Source organism: Phaethon aethereus, assembly GCF_964289735.1.
Source record: "Phaethon aethereus genome assembly, chromosome: 2".
Lineage (NCBI taxonomy): Eukaryota > Metazoa > Chordata > Aves > Phaethontiformes > Phaethontidae > Phaethon > Phaethon aethereus.
The window spans coordinates 150,996,264-151,017,171 of NC_138582.1; the positions used below are offsets into that span (position 1 = coordinate 150,996,264).

At 35.8% G+C, this 20,908-nt stretch overlaps 1 protein-coding gene across 2 annotated transcripts in view; it reads left to right on the top strand.

The window, feature by feature from the left end:
* MLLT10 (MLLT10 histone lysine methyltransferase DOT1L cofactor) overlaps window positions 1-20,908 on the top strand; it is a gene marked incomplete at both ends in the record, with an annotated part of 132,872 nt that overhangs the window by 40,911 nt on the left and 71,053 nt on the right. For both annotated transcript variants that reach the window (XM_082014587.1, XM_082014588.1), the window contains 3 exons: window positions 3,405-3,508; window positions 5,966-6,059; window positions 8,051-8,146. In XM_082014587.1, the coding sequence (XP_081870713.1) occupies window positions 3,405-3,508; window positions 5,966-6,059; window positions 8,051-8,146 (294 nt within the window). The remainder of the gene's footprint in view (window positions 1-3,404; window positions 3,509-5,965; window positions 6,060-8,050; window positions 8,147-20,908) is intronic.

A 20,908-nucleotide genomic window follows, 5' to 3' on the forward strand; every position in this document is an offset into this window, starting at 1 on the left:
TTTAAAATAGACACAAACATCGCTGGAGTTTTGCCAGGAGATAGTACTTAATTTACACCTTTTTTTTTCTATGCACTTGTTTGTTTATTGAACACTGTAAAATATGCAATATTACAGAGTGCAGTAATCTTAAATGCAAGAAGAAACATAGCAGACAGCAACGCATGCGACTTGTCAATATAAAGATGCTTGGCTGCTATTTCCCTGAAGTTTACCTGCTTCTGGGATAAAAATCGTCACATTACAAAATCAATCCACTGACTGACTTGATTAGTGGGTTGACTAACAGGAAAACTCTTCTTACACAGTTGCTTCCAAAAAGAAATGGACTAGTAGTTGCTCTCCTGTTCAGTAGATGTTATTCCAGGGATGGTAATGCATGGATAATCTCTATTTTATGTAAGCTTTATTTGTCTCTTTCAGGTTTATTTGAAAGTATGTGGTAATTAAATAAAACTACTGCTTTTATGAATCTCTTTTAAGAGCTGATTAAAAAATAAGTGCATTTGGAGTTTCTTGATCCACCTAGTAGTAAAGGCAGCTCTTAGACTTTTATTTCAGTACTTGAGGCAGCAAAGAGAAATTTCTGTACAACTCCTAGTTTTGATTCTGTAAGCAGGGAATGCTCTAGGGTAGCTGTTAAAAGTGGAGTAAACTATTTCTCAAATCACTTTTTGTTTTATAAAGATTAACTTGCCTCATGGTCCCTTCTCTCTTTGCTTTTGCAAGGAAGGTTTATGTTTTGAATCTTTGAAGAAAATATATTGACAGAAACATAAAGGCAGCTTTGCAAAATGTATATTTTGCCATTAAAGAAACTAAGATATTTGTTGTGTTTTTTGGGTAAAATTTCCTTGCCGAGTCAAAAGCTTTGTGTAATGTTTTGCTTATTTTCTAATGAGTTTGGGAGAAGTCTAAGTACTCTCTTCCCTTAAAAGTTCTGAGGAGCAGTGCTGCCGTAGGTGGTGGGACACAGTTTTACACTTTCCCATTCCAGAGATTTCAGAGGAGGTGTAGCAATTGCATGGAAATTGCATGAAAGTCTTCTACTTTGTGAAAGAAAGATAAATGTTCTCAGGCTTCTGCAATTGTTTGTGTGTCTAAGAGAAGGAAGAAGTATGAGAAGCTCAGCTTTAGAGAGAACTTACTGTCCATGTTGGAACAGGAAGATGAACCTTCTTTGTCCCAGTTTTGTATGAAAGATTAGGAAACAGGTTTTATACTTCTCGTGACTATTGTAGGAAGGATAAAAGTTCATTGCGCTTGTTAAAATGGGTAGGCAGTCCACCATGTAGTGCTTAAACTTGTTCATAATGTAGCTGGTTGTACAGTAAAATTACGTTTCAGTCATTTTACTGTAAATTGCTTTAAGAGGTCCTGAAAACACAGACCCTAAACATAGTATATAGTGTTTCTTTCTGAGCTTCAGTGAGAAAAACAATTACAGATCTTGAGGCAAAACTGAAAAACCAGAACAGTAGCTGGAGCTTGAGTTTTATGGGATTTGTTGAACTCTCTATTTGTAGAGGTACCTTGCCTTTGAAGTTACTTAATGTAGTTATCAGATGAGGTTGATAGATCATCACCTTATAGGTTCCTAAAAACTAAATGTGTCAGGTCATGGTACGGAAAGCTAAAAAGCCAGTCTCAGACCCTGTCAAACAACTGAATTGTCTGTATACACTACCTTGATGTACAAAGGGAGCAAGGCAAAGAATTAAGTAGGATTATCCCCTTTCTGATCCTTCAAATGTCTGGATATAGGGTATGATTTTAGGATATATTAGCTATCAGGTTTAATGCTTTTTAAAAGTCTTGTGGAAACCATACAAGAATGACTCACCTACCCTAGAGTCTTGCATGTTAACAGAAATGCTTTAGTTAGCTGACATCTCATTTTAAATCTAAATACCTCTGTTAAAGGCTGTTCTGATCTCAGAATTTCTCTCATTTTCATGTCTTTAAGTAATACTGGTTTTGCATTATATCCTTTGTATTTTTTATTTCAGTGGTGTTTTGGTCCATTTTTCTTAAACTGTATTTTCTACTCCCCATGGTTGATGTTCTTATTTATTATTCTACTCGTTCTCTGCCTTACTGAAGGGAGGTTGTGATACAATTACAAGAAGTCAGTTACAGTTTAAATGGGGACAAAAAAATGTTCCTTTTTTCTTGTCGAAGACCTGGTAATGGCATTTCTACAGAGGTAGCAGTGTGTTGTCACCTCAGTAAGGTTCTCTCTCATTTAAAAACAGGCAGTTGACTGCCCCAATGCTGGAGGATACTTTCGTTAAGAATCTATTCTTAAATTGTTAAATTTTACACATAAATGTGATATGATAGAATCTCTCTAAAAAGCATTTTAGTAACTAGGACAGTAAAAAAAGTAAAGAAATTTATTTTTGCCTGATGTTTCTCCCTGAAATGTTGGTGACAGATTGTAGTGATGTCTAGTATAATAGTGAGCTTCTGTACAGCAGATATCCATGTTTATTGGCCACATATTAAAAAAAAAAAAAAAGGTACTGAATAATGAGAAAGATTTTTGGATTCCTTTTGTCTTAGTTTTTTTTCTTCTGTTTTACTGAGAATGTTTTTGAAAATATTACAAATTGCCATAGTATCCCAATAAAACAAATAAATTGACAGAAATGCTATGAAAAGATTTTCAGGTACTAGACAGGTTGTTTCCATTTTAGCTTGTTTTTGAGCTTGAAATGGGCTTGACATACTAATTTAAGCTTTGTTTACAGAAGATTCTTGCTTGATTAGTTTCTAAGATGTTTATGGGGCTGTCCAAGTCATGCTGAAATTAAAGCAGAGTTCTGTTAAACACTACATTTAATTAAAGGTAACTGAGCATCATATGAATATTGAGGCATGCTATGAGACTTCTGAAAATTCTTTACACCTAATGTACAAATAAAATGTTAAGTTTGCACATGTTCTGTGTGTAATTTTGTAGACATATGCATGTATACTGTATGGTAACTTCTACTATTAGGCAGTCAGTCAAATTTGGTGTTTCTGAATGCCACCAAGACACGTAATGTTAAAGGAAGGTGAAAATGATTGTGACCTAAAGGGACATAAACACAAACTTGAAAGCAAGGAAAATCTTGAAGCCTAATGCTATTAACCTTTGGCTGTTTGACTGTTTGGCTAGTTGAATAGCAGTATAGAATTACTGTTTGTACTGCTTTAGCGTTGGTGAAGTGTTACACAGATCCTAAGTGTCTACCAGGTGATCTCCTTCTGCAAACGAACGTAATTAGACTTTTATAAATAAATTCTTATATAAGCTTAGCTGCAAAATCCAGTAGTTCTCACCCTAGAATCTCCTGTGACTAACACAGAATTTATTTGTATGCTTCTTATCATGTTAAGTATTTTCTCTTTGATAGACATGCTATATTTGTGATGAACAAGGCAGAGAAAGTAAAGCAGCCACTGGTGCTTGTATGACATGTAATAAACATGGATGTCGACAAGCTTTTCATGTAACCTGGTAAGTATATTTTATTATTTAACATCTCTGATGTTCCAGAAAGAATCAATGCACACAATATAATGAATAAACTCTTTATTTAGTATATTTCTGAGTAAAGAATTACAGTGAAATGGTTTGTGTAGAAATAGCTAACTTTATGATAATAGAGTTTACTAACAGTATGGCAGTGGCAGCATAGACATTGCTGTGAGCTGCAAAAACTGTCTGATAATACTCCCTTGGGTTGTATTAAATGCTGTGTGCTCCTGTGAATAAGGTTTAGTGTTTTTTTTTTTTTGTCTCACATTATTTTTCTTAGATGATATTTTGTAAAATATGGGAATGTGAAGACACTGTTTACCTACTAACTGATTTGATGTTTACTTTTGGTAAACCAATGGGAAAAATTATTGAACTATGCATAAAAATGCACTAGACTCACCTGTTCCAGTACAGATTTCCAAACATTTGGGGATAATTCACCTCACTGTTTTTATCGAAATGGTACACATCTATCCTGAACTATTCATTTAGATTTCATGTGTAGCTGCTGGAGAAAAACAGCTGTGTCCACCGTCTTGACTCATTCCACTTCAAGATATTTAGGTTTGCTTGCATTCAGGAGATGCTTGTGTCACTTTATGGACTGCTAAAAGAGGCTGGATAATTAGATTAAACCACATGTCAACAGGTAAAAGAAGGCAAAAGGAGTTCCATCCCAAAATTTACAGGCATTATTTGTTTTTTCAAATTCAGCTGAAAGTATTTTGCAATAGATAGATAGCAGATTTATGCAGACTGTCTAGCTACATGATCTGTGGATTTACTCATAAGTTTTATGAGTGCTCCAGTATGCTTCTTCGTGACCAGCTCAGTCAGGGAAACAGTATTTGCATACCTACTTAAATTACTTAAATGTATTTTTTTCAGTGTAATCAAGCAATACTTTGAATATCTTGTGCAGATCTTAAAGGGTATAATTCTGTAGTTTAGGCACTGATTTCTTGGCAACTCTTTTGCTTTTTCTTTTAATTACTTGACTGTCTAGCAGGTTTTACTGTTTCATAAGCATCTAATTTTTCATTGGATGTGATCATTGTCAAGTTTCTTTTTCTGGTGAAAATAGATTGTGTTCCTCAAAGCATGCATACCATATAAAAAGGTTACTTAGAGATGTGAAAAAATGTATGCATTGAAGTGTTTGGATGAAAAGGTCTCGCTCTCACACACTTGGATGCATACAACAATCCTTTTCATCTTTTTTGTTTCTTCCAAAACCCTGTTTTCAGTGAATGCCATAAAGAACATGAGAATTAGGTTAAAAATTAAAATATTTATCCTGCTAACTTTTAGAATATTTTGATTGAAAAAAACCTAGGTATGTACTATAAAATGATATCTAGCCAGAGAGTACTGTGACTGAGGATACTGAGAGGCTTCTGTAATATTTAAAAAATGGAAGAAAAATGTGAAAACTACAGACGGCAGAGATCCAGGGCAAAGGTGTATTAATTTTGGCTTACCAAAACTAATGTCTAAGGAAGAATGAGCATGAGTACATCTGGTTTTGTATGGCAAGCTTAGAATAATAAATCTTTGCTTAAAGAGATCCTGTTAAATGTTTTCTGTTGTTGGCATCTGCTGTAGGCATGCATGTATGAGGGGAAAGTGATTTTTAAAAAGCAATAAAAATAAGCTGCCTTATATATATTGCTCTTTCATTTAAATACTCCTGTGCATCACTTTGAGTATAACATTGCATTATTATTCTTCTAATGAAAATGATATGGAAAATGAAATGGAATATTTGTTTTTTCAATGTCTAAGTTGGTTTGATAAAGAAAATAAATCAACGTTACAAATGATGGAAAGCAAATTTGATTTGAAAAAAATGTAGTAGAATAAGGTAATAATTAGCCCGGGCAAGGAAACTTGTAAGTCTTGTTCTTTTTAAAAGAAATTAACCTGCCACAGTCTTTTAAACCAATAAATATGGTTTGATTTATTATGTCATTGAAATTCTATTTAAAGAAAAAAGAAGTAATTTTTCTGGCAAAGCAGAGAAAGATGTATGCAACTTTATAAAAATTTCTTCTTTGGATCTACAGTATGGTTTTGTTTAAAACTGTTCTTTCCATAGATAATTACTGGGTTGATTTTGAGCTATGAATCATTGTAAACCACTTGGCTTATTTATTTGTTGGAGTATCTGCATAATAAATGTAGATTTTCAAGCTATAAGTTTGTGTGAGAGTGTTAAAGATTATTAAAAAAGCATCAGGCCAAATTATAAACCATACATGTGTTTCACTGGGCTACAAAGGTTGGTCATGTGCTTGCATGCCATTAGAAGTCACTTGTGTGCAAATATCTTCCATTAAATGCAGATAAATATCCATACGTTATCAGCTGTGATATTGTGGTACAACTTGATGTAAAATTGCTTTTCTTCAATGTTGTTTCATTTATTTTTAGTGCACAGTTTGCAGGACTTCTTTGTGAAGAAGAAGGCAATGGTGCAGATAATGTTCAATACTGTGGTTACTGTAAATACCATTTTAGTAAACTGGTATGTATTTGTTAAATTCTATAAAAAAACTGTCACTGACTTATTTTTTCACTCTGAATTTCTATTAACACTAGAAATATTTTCATGTAGCTCAGAAAGTAGATTGTGTTTCATTAAAACAATGTTTTAATCACAGTTACAGAAGTACTAGCTGAAAATGTTTTTATAAGTGGTTACTTTCTAGACGTGTGGGTTTTTCCACTCTTCCAGAAATAGCATGCTTATTTAGTGTCTTTTTTATTAAGTTCCTGTAATGTTTTCTTTTGCTATTTGATTCGTTGGCTTCTAGGAATTTAGTCCATTTTGGAATAATCTAGAAAATATTACTTGTTATCCTGTATATTGGAGAATAAAGAAGCCCTCCATTTCTTCTGCTTCTGTTAATTTTTTTTTTTTTAGTGTTTTTTCCTTTTGTTCTGTCTTTCATGGTGTATCTAGTGGATATTCCCTGCCTATAAGTTCTCTGAAACACAACCTCAAGGAAGTGACTTGAGGTTTGATTTTAAAAAACAAACAAGCAAACAAAAAACGTTGAAATTTCTCAGTTATTTCAGTAGGTTTTGGATCAGACTTCTGGAGTCTTTTCTATCACTTCTTATCAGTTTGACAGTTCCAGATATGTGTTTCTTTGTACCTGTGTGAGTGTGTGGACTTGAAGGACTTACTGATATTTAAAAATTGGTATTTATGAATATTGAATTATGAAAACGAAAATATATAGACTTAAGTTCAGATACTGCTGTAAGTATAGTTAAACTTGCTGATTACTTGTTTTCACTGCTAAAAAAGGTGGTATTTTTGAACAGGTTGCAATGAGGTAAAAACACAGGGCCAATGAACCATGTTAGCTTCCTAGAAGATAAGCTTGGTGTGGTTAGCTCTGTGCTTTTGTGAATATTGATGAGTTTGCCTCATAATGAAGATAAGTCAGGGCTTTCTAGGCCCTTACTAAGCTAAGATTTTTTTTTTTAATTATCTTGAGCTAAGTACACAAAAAGAACAAAAATGGCCTATTACTTAGCAGTGAAGGCAAGCTCTTATACTGTTATGTATTTGATTTGAATGTTCCAGTGCTGCTATGATTGAGAACATGTATGTTTATCATTAAACTTGCTTTTTAAATAAAGACATAACTCCATATTTGACACATAATTAGTTAGCTTTCCATTATGAAACTATAGTGGTAAGAAACAATCTTGCCAGTCTGTTAAGTGTTTTAGTGTTTCTTTAGGATTATTGTGACTGTTGATGCCTGGTAAATACAGGTGTTTAGTATTTACTCCTGAAGATGGTGGGTGGCATATATCTACTATACCACTGAAAGCTTTGGTTGGCAAAGCAGTGACCTGAAGTGTCTTTATAATGCTATCTCAGTTATGATAAAATAACAAACATTTTGAACACTGGCCTAGCATAAAGTAATTTGCAGTCCAAGACTAGGCTGTAAAACATTATGGAAATACAGGCAATTGTGTCTGCCGCTTATAAATACATACATGACCATAGCATTCTGTATCCTATGTTTTAAACCATTTTAGTTAAAATATTGCAAACAGGTCACTTGCATAATAAATCATGAAGCCATAAAACAGCCACTTCACAATGCATTTAAAGCATGTGGCAGTGTTAGCACTGTGGCTTCATGTGATACTCATTTGAGCAGCACCTTTACTGTTTTATGTTATGAAAACTTGAAAATGTGTCTAGAATCTTTTAAACTTCAAAAAGTGGCATATCTCATTTCTTTGTGGAAAGCATATCTTGCAGATTTGTGGGAGGTGTAAAAGTTGATACAAGGATAGGCTTTTTTCCTGGTATACATTGGGTAGTCTTGTTAATTTTATTAGTGTTAGTAATGTGTCAATTTTTCAGTAACTGAAGTCTTTTTTTCCTTCAGGCAGTAAGCCATCTTGTCAGTTGAAATGCTTTATACTTTTTATTTATTCAAATGGTTCCTTTTCTCTATCCATAAATATATTTTCTCTTTTTAGAAAAAGAGCAAACGGGGATCTAATAGGTCATATGATCAAAGTTTAAGTGATTCTTCCTCTCACTCTCAGGATAAACATCATGAGAAGGAGAAAAAAGTAAGTGGATTTGTCGTTGCTAATTATGTGGCACATCTGCTTAATAGTAGCACTTTTTGATGAATTTTTTGCTGAAAAGCATGAAGGAAATCTTGTTCCTGAAGCACTGAATAATAAATAACACAGGTGATAAACTAGAAGTACTAGGGTCCAATGAGAAAACATCTTGAGGTGCATTTATATCTGCACCTTCCTAGTCCTGTTCATCATTAGTTTTGGGATACACACTGAAACATATCCATTGGGAAGGCTGTTTCCATGCAGCTTCCTTTGCTTTAGTTTTCTGTTAGAGTTTTTTTTGTGTAGCCTTTGTGACTAGGTGGGAAAGAAAAGTAGGGGTAGACATTTTAGCAAGTGTGCTGATAAATAGGTCCATCTAATTTTTTATGTTTCAACCTGTCATATCTTTTTCTCCTCATCAAAGAACTGACATCTCCTGTTGACACATTTTGTTGGTTCTGGTGGTCAAGACCACTGTGATAGCAAAGTACCTTGTTGTTCACCTGAGAATCTTCCTGTGAGAGTACAAAGAACATAACTGACTACTAATTTCGATCGTTGGTGTATTTAAAAAAAAAAAAACTTTAGAAATTTAATTTTTTTAAAAAAATATGTAATGATTATTAATTTACGTTTTTACTACTGCTAGGTTAATAGTTGTCTATGGGAAATTTGTCACGTAAATTCAACACAGGGTGATAACAGACTGGCACAATAATGCAAATTTACTTTGGCTTTTTTTTAGCCCTCTAAGAATACATGCAAAGCTGCTCACCTGCACGCATCCTGTACAACTAACTTAATAGACTTTTCTGCGGGTGTGGATAGTCTCAGTTTTGCATTATTCAAAACCATTACATAAAACTTGAAACGAAAAAATGTATTGCCCAAGTGTGTATTATGTGAAGGAGCTATATTTATAGTGACAGGAAACTGAGTAACAGATGTCAGTCTTCAGTCCCTTAGTTTCCTTAATATTTGAGTTGGTTTTTTAAGCTCACTTCCACTTTGGGGGGATGGTGATCTCCATTTTTCTTGGATAATCTTCCAAAAAATGTCTTTAGATCTGGTTAATGGTGTAGGTGAATACTTCCATCTTCATCTGTTAATGCCAGAGAGAGTGTGCATTGTGATGTGGTTGTACCTCTAAATCTAAATTTATGACTAAAATAACAAAAGTATGGGTTTTTGGCAGATTTTTTTTTCTTAGGAACACATTGGTAGAAAAAAACAATCTTGAATTACAGACTACAAAACTACATGCAAGGTAAAACCTTACCAGTATTTGCCATATTTTTTTCTTAGTTTCCTTTTCATCACTATCATATTTCAGGTCATGTTTTGTCAAAGTCAGTCATGGATTTTTACTCAGATGGACAAAACTTTGACGTTGAATTTAAAGGAACTTTGAGGTGTGAGCATGAGGCTCAATTTCAGTTTTGTATGTCTGAGCAGTACAAAAAAACCTGTTGTAGGTTGATTTGGTTGTGTGTGGGTTTTTTTGGTTTTTTTTGTTTTTTTTTTAAAGAGACTTTGACTGGAGATACTATGCTTCTTCAGGTCGTAACACCTGTAAAATCTTCAGGGAGTACTTGCAGGGCCTTTCTAATAGAATGTGTTCACTATTCTAGTTATCACTGAGTGGTGAAAAAAGTTGCAGTTTCCTAAAGCAGTTGATCACCTAACTTTTTGTGACTAGAGACTTTTTGTTTGGTGTTTTTAATCTTATGTGTTCTATACCTGAAGAATGACTTGTGCTTTGCAAAATACTAATCTTCAGTCAATGAACCATATGTGGTATGGAGGCTCATTCTCTTGGTAAAGTTGATTACCTCTGCATGTGATGTCTTATTTGATATAGTATATCATATATACAGTGTATGTTGGAGGACTAGGGTCTGCACCGCCCGCTCCCCCCCGGCCCCAGCACTTCTAGTTTCTACTTTATCTTTCATTGTTCTTGTTTGGAAATTTGGATAAACTGATCTTTAGGAATCTTTAAAGCTTTTCCTTTTGCCAAGCAGAAGCTGTATGAGTTGAGGACTGGAACTGTTTTTATTGCTCAGGCCTCAAAAACTATCCGTTTGGATATAAAATATTCTGCAGTAAGAAGAGGTTGGTCTGAAAATGTTGATATGGGTATCTGTCATTTTTGTAAACAGAGACTGTGTTGAAAGCATGTGTTTTCCTTCATAATATGTATTTAGTCTCTTCTGGGCACTGTGCTTACAAAATTGATAGCAAATATATAAGGGTATAATAATTAAAAAAAAACCCCAACAAACCTTTGGTATGATTTAATTTTAATGAAGAATTTGAAGCTACAGAATAAATAGCTTAGTTATATTCTGATTACTGCTGCAGTAAGTATAGTTAGTTTCTGTGGTGGAGATGTTATTTAGAAATGATTACAGATGAGGCTGTGTGCCTCGTAAGTAGGGTTGGAAGTATGTTGCTTGATGTCCTGTTAAAATATCCCTTTTTTCAGGGCCCAGGTGTTTAACTCAAAGCTTTTTGGGAAAAATGTAGGCCACCATGAGGCTGTGGAAGAATATCTTCCTTTGCTAATGTTCCTGGCAGCTTTATCTTTGGAATGGATTAAAGGAACTAAATATGTCTGGGATTGACCTTTGTGTAAAAGAAGTGTTTCTTGCCATTTACGTGAAAATTAGGCAAGCCTACTAGCATTATATGTTTATAACTTCTGAAAAATGTGAATTTACTATATAGTAAGTAATTGCTATATAGCAGCTAAATGACACAAATTCCTTTTTTACTAGAAGTGCTTTGGTCTGGGCTGGGAAGGAAGGGGAAATTGAAAACTCTTTGCTGGGATGGCTCGTGTGATGTAAAATAAACAAAAATGGCCTTGTGGCTGAAGACTGCAAATGTATAAGAAGTGGTGACTGAAGAGGCAAAAAGAGCAAAATAGTGACAAGGAGCCCCAGGGCACTGTTACAGAAGTTGGAGGTGTCAGTCTGAGGAGAACCTATAGACAGGAACCAAGACAAGTGTTCTAAACACTGAGCTACTGGCTAAAGTGAATTCATTATGGGCATCTTCTTGCTGCTTGTCTTGTTCTTAAAGAAACGTTACATCTGCTCTGATTTTGAAGGGAGAAACTTGAACATCCAAGAAGAGTTTGAGGCTGTGTGTGACATTCAGTGTGTTCCACTGTAGCTGTGAGTTTGGTTGTTAGGCCCATGGGAAGGGAAAATTTAAACCACATGTCTACTCATTGAAAATTTCCATAGGCTAGCTGTGTGTTGTTTGTGAGCTGCATTCTGAACTGCCCAGACTTTCCCAATATGATGTGAAGGAGCCTACATTTGTACCTCAGGGCTGTGAATTTCATTCAGGAGAAAGGTACTTGATGCTTTTTAATGTATTTTAATGCTCTATGTGGGCTGTTACAAATCAAGTCCTGAACACTCAGATCAAGTGTTCATTATGTATTCCTCACCGTCTGAATAACTGTCTGTGAAAAGATAAAATTGACCTGCCATGCATCACATAAGATTCTGTGGCAAAAATAGGAACAGACTTCAATTCTTTGTGTTACCATTCAGCTGCATAAGCAATGTTGCAAAGGCAATTCTGGTTATGTCATTCCTCTGTTAATTGCCTAATTTCATAATCTTAATGATATTATTTGAATATTGGGTTTTTTGGTGTAACTTTGGCGGGGGGGAAAGCTCCAGACTCATCTCAGTAATGCAATATCCCCCTAATTTTTATTATTTTTTTAAAGTTTTTGTTAATCAGTTTAATAGATTTAACTGTTTAATACTCTCAAATGTTCTTGATGTATGAAGAAAATTGTAACAATGCTAAAGATAACTGGAAGAAAAGTGTTTTGCAACCACTTTGAAATTACTTAAATTTTAATTATTGAAGTAATGCTAGATAAATATTGTTCAGATAAGAATTGTGTGGTATGGATGCTAATGGTGATGCTTATCCATGTTGACTTCATCCAAATTGTTTCCAGTCAGAGGAAAAGAATGCCTCTAAAACACCTCTAAAAACTGGTCAGTAAGTATATACCATATCTAGCTTAGTGTATAGGTGATCTTTACTATTTATCTATGAGCTGCAGAACCTGGTTCCTGTTTCCTAAGCCTGGGTTTTTGTGTGGGTTCCCTGGTGTTCAAAAAGGGGTGACTTCATCCTGCAGGCTTTTACTGTTGGTGCCAACGAATAGTATTTCTGTTTCTGGGCACCTGTTCTTTACTGACTTTTGTAGGAGTGTAAATTTTTTTTTTTTAACATAACTCTTCATGTCAAATTGTGTTGAAAGTAGTTATTTGGGAGCACTGACAGAATGTGACTGGGTAAATAATTAGAAAGCTACTTTATATGAGTATATTCCGAAATATGTATCTTTAAAGTCTGCAGGATTAAGAGTAAAGGTGGCATCTTGTTGGTTGACTTCTTGCCTGCTAAAGTTGTGTGTTAACTTGTGCTGTATTCTGTGTCAGCCAGATAATCAACTGTGTGTAATCTTCTGGAACTGGCACTAGTTGGTATAGATGGCACAGCAAAATGATCTCTTGTGGAGGTCAGGAAGAATGATATAAGCAGATAAGCTCGTTTTTATTTAAATTTTCTTTTATTCTAGTAAGAGGAAAAGTAGCAACTTCTGTTTCAATTATCATGCTTATCATGGAGTTACTGATTTGACTACTTAATTTTTCTAACTTTACAGTAACATGTATTATGGAAAAAAGAGTAATGCTTTTAGTGTACCTTAGAACAACAAACACCTCAGAATAATATTAAGCTGGGCACCTGGGATTAGTTAATTATTGTAAAATCAATATGACAAACACACCACCTCAGGTGTACTTAAAAACTACTCTGTAAGATGTAGAATTTTGTAAGGCTGCATTAGCTTCAGCTGTCCATTTTCCCTCAAAGTACACATCTTAGTCTTCTGCTTTTCACTGTGAAAGAAAACAAACTCAAAACCTGACCCCTGCAGAAACTCTGCATGAAATAATAGTGATTAGTAGCAGTGCTAATTGTACACTGTAAAACTGAAATTCCACAGGTGGCAAAATCCTCAAGAATTTATTTGAAGAAATTCTGTTTTTTATTTGTTCCATTCATGGAGCTACTACTTCATTGTGGTTTTTATAGATGTTTCTAGAGCAATACTGGGAGAATCAGAATTTTGAGTAGATCTCTACCGTAGTAAGTTCTTACTGTGCTCATCAAACAAGAGTTGTGTTTTTTTTAAAGAAAAATGACATTGTTAGTCTGGATATCTTCCCTAGTGTGCAAGGATCAACCAGAAGACTTTTCGTTTCATTAAAAAACTGCTATGATACGCCTGAGGTATTATTAAGTGTTACTCTTATTTATTTTGTTGTTTATTATTTATGCTGTTGTTACATATTACTTCAGTTTCATCAATATCTTCACAAATTTTTAAGAAGATTTTTTTTCTGATTGTGATTTTGATCTTTCTACAAGTTCAGTGTCTTGTAGCATCATTTACTTAATTCCTTAATGTTTGTACTCTGCTACATCATAAGATAGAGGAGAGTAACTTTGGGATAAAGCTGCTAGAAGCTTCCCCTGTATCCAGTAGAGCCAATGCCAGCTAGCTCCAAGATGGACCTGCCACTGGCCAAGGCTGAGCCAGTCAGCGACGGTAGTAGTGCCTCTGGGATAACAGAGTTAAGAAGGGGAAAAAGTTGCTGCACAATAACAGCAACTGGAGCCAGAGAGAGGAGCGAGAATATGTGAGAAACAGCTCTGCAGGCACCAAGGTCAGCGAAGAAGGAGGGGGAGGAGGTGCTCCAGGTGCTGGAGCAGGGATTCCCCTGCAGCCCATGGTGAGGCAGGCTGACCCCCTGCACCCCATGGAGCTCCATACTGGAGCAGATCTCCACCTGCAGCCTGTGAAGGAGCAGGTGGTTACCTGAAGGAGGCCGTGACCCTGTGGGAAGCCCATGCTGGAGCAGGCTGCAGGCAGGACCCAGGGACCCATGGAGAGACAACAGCCCATGCTGGAGCAGGTTTGCTGGCAGGACTTGTGACCCCGTGGGAGACCCATGCTGGAGCAGTCTGTCCCTGAAGGATTGCACCCTGTTGGAGCAGTTTGTGAAGAGCTGCAGCCTGTGGGTAGGACTCATGTTGGAGAAGTTCGTGGAGGACTGTCTCCCATGGGAGGGACTCCACGCTGGAGCAGGGCAGAGTGTGAGAAGTCCTTCCCCTGAGGAGGAAGGAGCGGCAGGGACAAGGTGTGATGAACTGACCACAACCCCCATTCCCCTTCCCCCTGCACTGCTCGGAGGGGAGGAGATTGAAAAATCAGGACTGAAGTTGAGCTTGGGAAGAAGAGGCTGGTGAGAGGAAGTTCTTTTAAGATTTGGTTTTAATTCTCATTACCCTACTCTGATTTAGTTTTTATTTTCTCATTATCCTACGCTGATTTGATTGGTAATAATTTAATTTCCCCAAGTTGAGTCTGTTTTGCCCGTGGTGGTAATTGGTGAATGATCTCTCCCTGTCCTTCTCTCGACGCATGAGCCTTTTGTTGTATTTTTTTCTCCCCTGTCCAGCTGAGGAGGGGGAGTGATAGAGCTGCTTTGGTGGACACCTGGCGTCTAGCCAGGGTCAACCCACCACATAAGTACTTACAGTTTTTTATAGCAATAAATAAAGATGCGAATGGACAACAAATAGTTGCCTTGATTTAGTTAGTCTTGCACCATTTTTGAAGTTATAAACTGCTACTTAAGTCTTTAGCACTGAGTATCCATCACTAATCATTAATATTACACTGTGTAAATAGCAGAAAAAGCATATTTTAACATTAAATATCAAAAGAAGACTTGCTTGTTCTGAAGAAGATTTTTTGTGTTAGTCTTGTACCGAAGAGAAGCTTTGGCTGGCATTTTTATCATGGATTCTTGAGGTTTTTTTACCATTGACTGTTAAAATTCTGACCATTATCCTTGTGTTGAAGTGAGGTTTTTGAGTCTCTTATGTAATTGTATCAAGGATTGGTACTTAAGAACAAGTTTTGTGCTTAGAGATGAACATGTATGTATTTGAGTAATGTTGGCTGTGTTCCACCTCTCCCTCTAAACTATCCCATGCCTGTATCCTTTTATTACTATGACTGCAGCAATGCTGCTACTGCATTTAATTTTCCTGCTGTTTTTTATACCATATAAAATGATAGATAGAAGAATGCCTGAGCTAGGGCTGTTCTTGTCAAAACAAGATAAATTAGGATTTGAATTTGAAACTTGTAGACTGTAGGCATCATTCATTCTGGAGTTGTTATGGCTATATTACTAATAGCTACTAGTCACAAATAAGAGGCCAAGCAGATCTTGTATTGGGGATTAGCAAGAACTATGCACAGCTTTCTATTGAAGATGTTAGCTGTGATGGTGACAGCTCTGGATTTATAAGCTTCAGTAACAGAAAGATACAAAAAATCCATAAATGACAAAAACACCAATCTGAGTACTCTGTGCTAATAGAACATTCTGATATATTGGAAGTATTTGAGGGAGTCAGAAACGGCGTCTGAAAAATTAGTGATTTAGTCATTCAGTTGATTTTGCTTAGAAGACTCACTAAAGAAAATAGATTTGAAAATGTTAAGGTTTGAAAACTTGGGACAACCAAAGACAGTGGGGGGTTATAGTTTTTGTAATAGAGAAGGGGACAAAAATGGAATACTTCAAGGTCAGCCCAAGCAGTTTTATCTGAAGGGCCAAGCGCTCGTGCTTGCTGATAGTGTGCATGTGTTTTAATTCTTCCAAAATAGAAGTTAGTCTCCTGTTCCCTGTGCAGGTGAGCTCTTGCTCTTCCATTCTGCGTTTACCTCTTCTTGTCTCTGTTACTGTCCACCTCTCATGCTCCTTCGCTGAACTAACCTAGCTCACTAAACCAGCAAAAGATTATCCACTTTGGTTTTTTTGTTGCTGCTGTTTTGGCAGTTTGAACTGTCACATAGAAGGTCTGATGAGCTAAGCAGTGTGGGAAAGGTGAGAGAGGGGTCAGAAAGCTTTTTTTTTTCACCCCCTTTGTAACAGTGAACTGTTAAATGCCGAACTTCAGAACGTAGTTTAATGAAATAAAGTACTGAGGAAACCTTTTTGGAGAGGGCTGTGCGTTCCTGAGACAAAAATGAATTGCAAATGAGTGTAAATATTTTCAACAAGTGAAATGATAACTTCCATGTGGAAATTTTATGAATTAATAATGCTGTTAGGGAAAAGGTGAACTCATCCATTCCATCTGTACTGGAAAAGTTATCATTCACTTGTACTATTCAATCTTCCTAGACATTGAGGTCCAAACTGTGAAAAGACAAATTTGGTAACATTTATTCTTTTGGCAACAGATCAGAGCTAAGATAAAATTATACGTGTATCCTTAATTTGATATTTCGATGAGATGATATTTTCATTAAGTAGTGTGATAAATGTTTCCTCTGAAAGTACATTAAAGAAAATGAATGAGCAAGTGCGGATCTCTAGAGTGATTTTTTTGTTTTAACATGTAAATCATCTAAAAAAAATGAAGAGTTGGAACCAAACTGTATTTGTGAAATCATATTATGTAATAATTCTGTAGACTGAATCTTTGTGGAAGAAATAGAAGCAATCAAAATGTGCTTTTTCCCCCTCTTTTCCCCTTCTCTGCCCCCCATCTCCTGCCCCACAAGAGGGCAATGTACAGAAGGTGGTATAGAATTCCAGAAATCTTGTGCCATATTTGTTTTCTTATCTTGCAGCATTATTTGGAATTAAGAAGGTATTACATATTTTTTTTTAGTAAGAAGCAAAAGCAAAAAATGAAATCCCAAGTGATAAATAAAGTTTTCTGATTAATCATGACATATGAACTCAAGGTATTTTGTGTTGGTATTTAGCTACATCATAAATCAGGGCTCTTCAGACTCTAGGATGAATAATGTAACAGCTGCCTACCTAGTGGCTTCATGGCAATCACGCCTTATTTTTCTTAGTAAGAAAGGTTTCAGGAGCTGCCTGAATCTGGTCTGTGGTGCTAACCTATTTGTGAACCAAGAGTGAAGTTTCCTTTGTCAATTTTGTAGTTGTGTATTTTTTATTGTATTCTTCCTTGGAATTTTTCTTCTGCTAAATCCTGTTTTTACAGAATGTAGCATTGCATTTGTCATCTCTGCAACTATCTTAAAATACGGGTGTTTGGAACATCTGAACTCATGCCTATGAATCTTTAAAAAATTAAGTCTGAGTATGTAAATGGGATACATGGGTTCTGCCTGCCCTCAGGGTTCCCTTAGCTTTCACTTACTAGCAGTATTATTTTCAGTCCTTGTTAAGAATAATTTCTGCCCTTTTTTTCCTTACAGTAAAGCTTCTAAAAGGTCAGACATTTTATATCGTTACCTGTCCTAGAATAGTGGGTTTCCATGTGGCTTTCTGGATGGATGTTTATCTTAGTCAGCTGCTCCTATGTTAGTGATTTGTTTTGTTGGTGGTGTGGGTTTTTTTTTTTTTTTGGTAGAGCTCTGACTGATCAAAGAAGGTCTTAATAAAGTGAAGCATCCAGTGAGTTGTCCGTGAAGGGCCAACTGCTTGTTCTTTTTCTGGCAGTAGGGAAGATGGCTGGTTTGTGTGTCCTTTGAGACAGACTTGATTGAAAGCTGTCATATTTGTTAAGTATTGTGGGAATTCATGTCCCTCTGTTACTCCTTTTCTGGATTCAAGAGTGTATATTTCAGAACTCTTACTGTGCTTTGTGGTGTCTTTATGGTGGGAAGAGGGTGCAACTGCAAGGAGTCACTTTGTGGGAGCTAAGTCTCTTCATCTCAGCAGGTTATTGCTGAAATTTTTATTCTTACCAGTGTAAAAACTGAGCAATCCTTTCAAAGGTTTTCCTGCAGTGAAATGTTCTCCACTTTGATGTTATTTGCATCTGGAGTCAATTCACGTTCAGAAGTAGGACTTCTGAACTTTCCTTAGGAAGAAAAAAGAAAAGAGAAAAGAAAGAGGATAGATTGTTAGAGGAGGTATAACCTAAAAGGAGGAGGGAATGTAGAGAGGACACCAGACCTCCTGTGGACGAGATCTTTGTATGCAAAAGGCCTTCAGTTGCGGTACCCCTCCAGTTGCCTTGCCTTGGTAAGCTGTCTTGGCAAACTTCGTGTTGATGTTTTGGATCTGGGAGAAGAATTTGATGTGGTTGCTGATGCTTCACTTTACAGAACTTAAAGCATATTCTTTCTAGGCTCTTAGTCATTTATGCCCCCTCCCTCCCCCCTGTTCTTGTATCCGTCTTTTCTTCTTCTTGTCACATCCTTTTCTGCTGAGACTACTATCAAAGTGATTTTAGTACATTACAGAATGTAATTTGAAGTCATCCTGACTGTTCCTTTGATCAGAATTCTATGTGTCTTTGCCTTTCAGAGAAAATTAACACTGGAAAGAAAAGAACACTAGAAAGTCAACGGAAGAGATTTTAAAACATGTTCATTTAAATGTTTCCTATTGTTTACTGATATTGCTGTGAAGTTTCATCTTAAAGCATATTAAAGTCATTGCCTCTTGGCTCCAAAATTATAAATTAAAAAAATTTCTTTAAGATGATTTGGTTTTTCTGGTGAAATGATGAAAGCTGAAGAAACTCAGGCAGTGAGTGGCTTAGATTTCCATTTCAAAACCTCCTCCTTGAGGCTTGTTTGGGGTTCAGTGAAATTGTTAGTCAAGTTTATCTAAACATGTAGACTGATGATATAGTAAGCTGGGTAGCTAGCACTGATGAAAGGCTTTTGGATCAACAGATTTGATGGATAACATGGCAGTCTTGGTGTACGTGCTTCTGTTTTCTCTTGATCCATGCTTGTTTCTGGCAGTATGGGTAGCACTTTTGGGACTGTTATATTTAAGAAATTATTAAAAAGACTGTGCAGTGCATTTGAATCCCTCCCCTATGTATTCTTTTAATTAATTTTACATGTGTGTTTTCCAGGTCTAAAAAGACCCAAACAAATAATCCCCCCTCCAAAATAAACACAAAAGAACACAAAAAACCTCTCCCTGACCTGAAACTCCCTCAACAAGCCTGTATTAGATTTTAAACAATTGAAATCCTACCTTATGGGGTACATTGTTGTAATTATGACACCTGCTCCCTTTGTTATGAAAGGGGAAACTCCATATTTCTATCTAAGCAGCATACAGGGGAAAAAAACCACCAAGTTCACTTCAGTGTATGAGAAAAACAGACCTAGAAATCCCCATCAGCCTTTTAAAGAGTTCTTTTGGACCTTCCTTTGAGTTTTAAGAAGCATACAAGAATCAAAAGGATTTTACATATTGTATTCTAACAAGCGTATTTTTGCATGATACTCTGGTGAAGATGGCTCTGGTACTCTATGAATTTCTTGGCTAAACTGTATTTCCTTCCTGGTAAAATTAGGTCATAAGTTTAGTTAAATGGATTTGGGGCTGGTTAGAAACAATGTGATCTCTAAGTCAGTCAGCTGGTATTTGTACTTCAGAAAGGTAGAGATAAATGTGTTTTGCTTTCAACTTTGCATCTTGATTGTCGATTAACTGATTCTACTTTTACTAGGGAATTCAGGAATCCATTCACTTATTCTCTCAGGCTGTTTCTATGAAATAAGTTTCTGATATTTCTTCCAGTGTGACTGAAATAGAAAGCTGATACCTGGTGATACCTGACTAGAGTATGCACGTATTGTGTCTCGTCCTGGTACTTGGTGAGAGTGGTTGTGCAGTTGCTGTTGAACAGATTATGTTTCTTTTGAGGGTCTGGATAATAATTTTGATAGTTAGAGAAAGATCAGCGTTGATCATTTTTAAGATTCAAAAGAGTTACCAAGTTTTCATATGGCTATTCAGACGTACACATTTGTCTGCCTCATCTTTTCAAGCTTCTCAGTGAGAGTTTTAAACCCCTTGTGTCAATCCATATGTATGCATTTTTTTGGTAGCTTTCTGTTGAAGCACTCATTGTGAATAAATAGCCATAAGATTCTACTGTTCTGATGAGTTTTGTGTAAGTACACAAAAATTCCACAAATACGTAGTTAAAGAAGCAAAATACTTGAGTGCCAGCAGCTTACAAGTAGCTTTCTCTCATGGCTGCGGCTTCTCTGCATCTTCTGACGTTGGCTGTCTAAAAAAAACATGATGCTAAGAAAAAGTGACCTTCTGAACTTGGTTTTGATTAAATTGGTAAAAATATTGAACTTCTGTATTCTAAGTTGAATTGTTAATTTTGTCAGATGATTTTATTTTTTTTGTTTGAATTATTTAAACAAATACAATTTGGGTGTGATTCTGTAATCCTCTAAGAATTTATTTCTACCTGTATGGAAGACTTCTGTTACACTGTAAAGGATCTAGGTTAAGAAATTATTTTCTCTCTGCACAATTTCATTCACACGGCCAGTATTTCATGTTGTGTTTAAAAAAAAAAAAACCAGCAGTGAAAAAAATTTCTCCAGCCTCTTTAGAAAGCACACTTGATTTGTATAGCTTTTTGGTATTTTGTTCAGTTTAACATGTAAGATACTTACTTAGTATGTAAACTTTATGCATCTTTTGGGGAATGGAATCTAAATCAAATTTCATATTCTTATGCATGGAGATGTCAGTAGGGGAGCCAAAGCTAAAACCTTGCATTAATTTGCAGTAATATCCCAAGAAAAAATACTGTGCAGTTGCAGAAATGCAGGAAGCCCTCTGAAGCAGAAGCCATGGCTCTGTTTTTAAT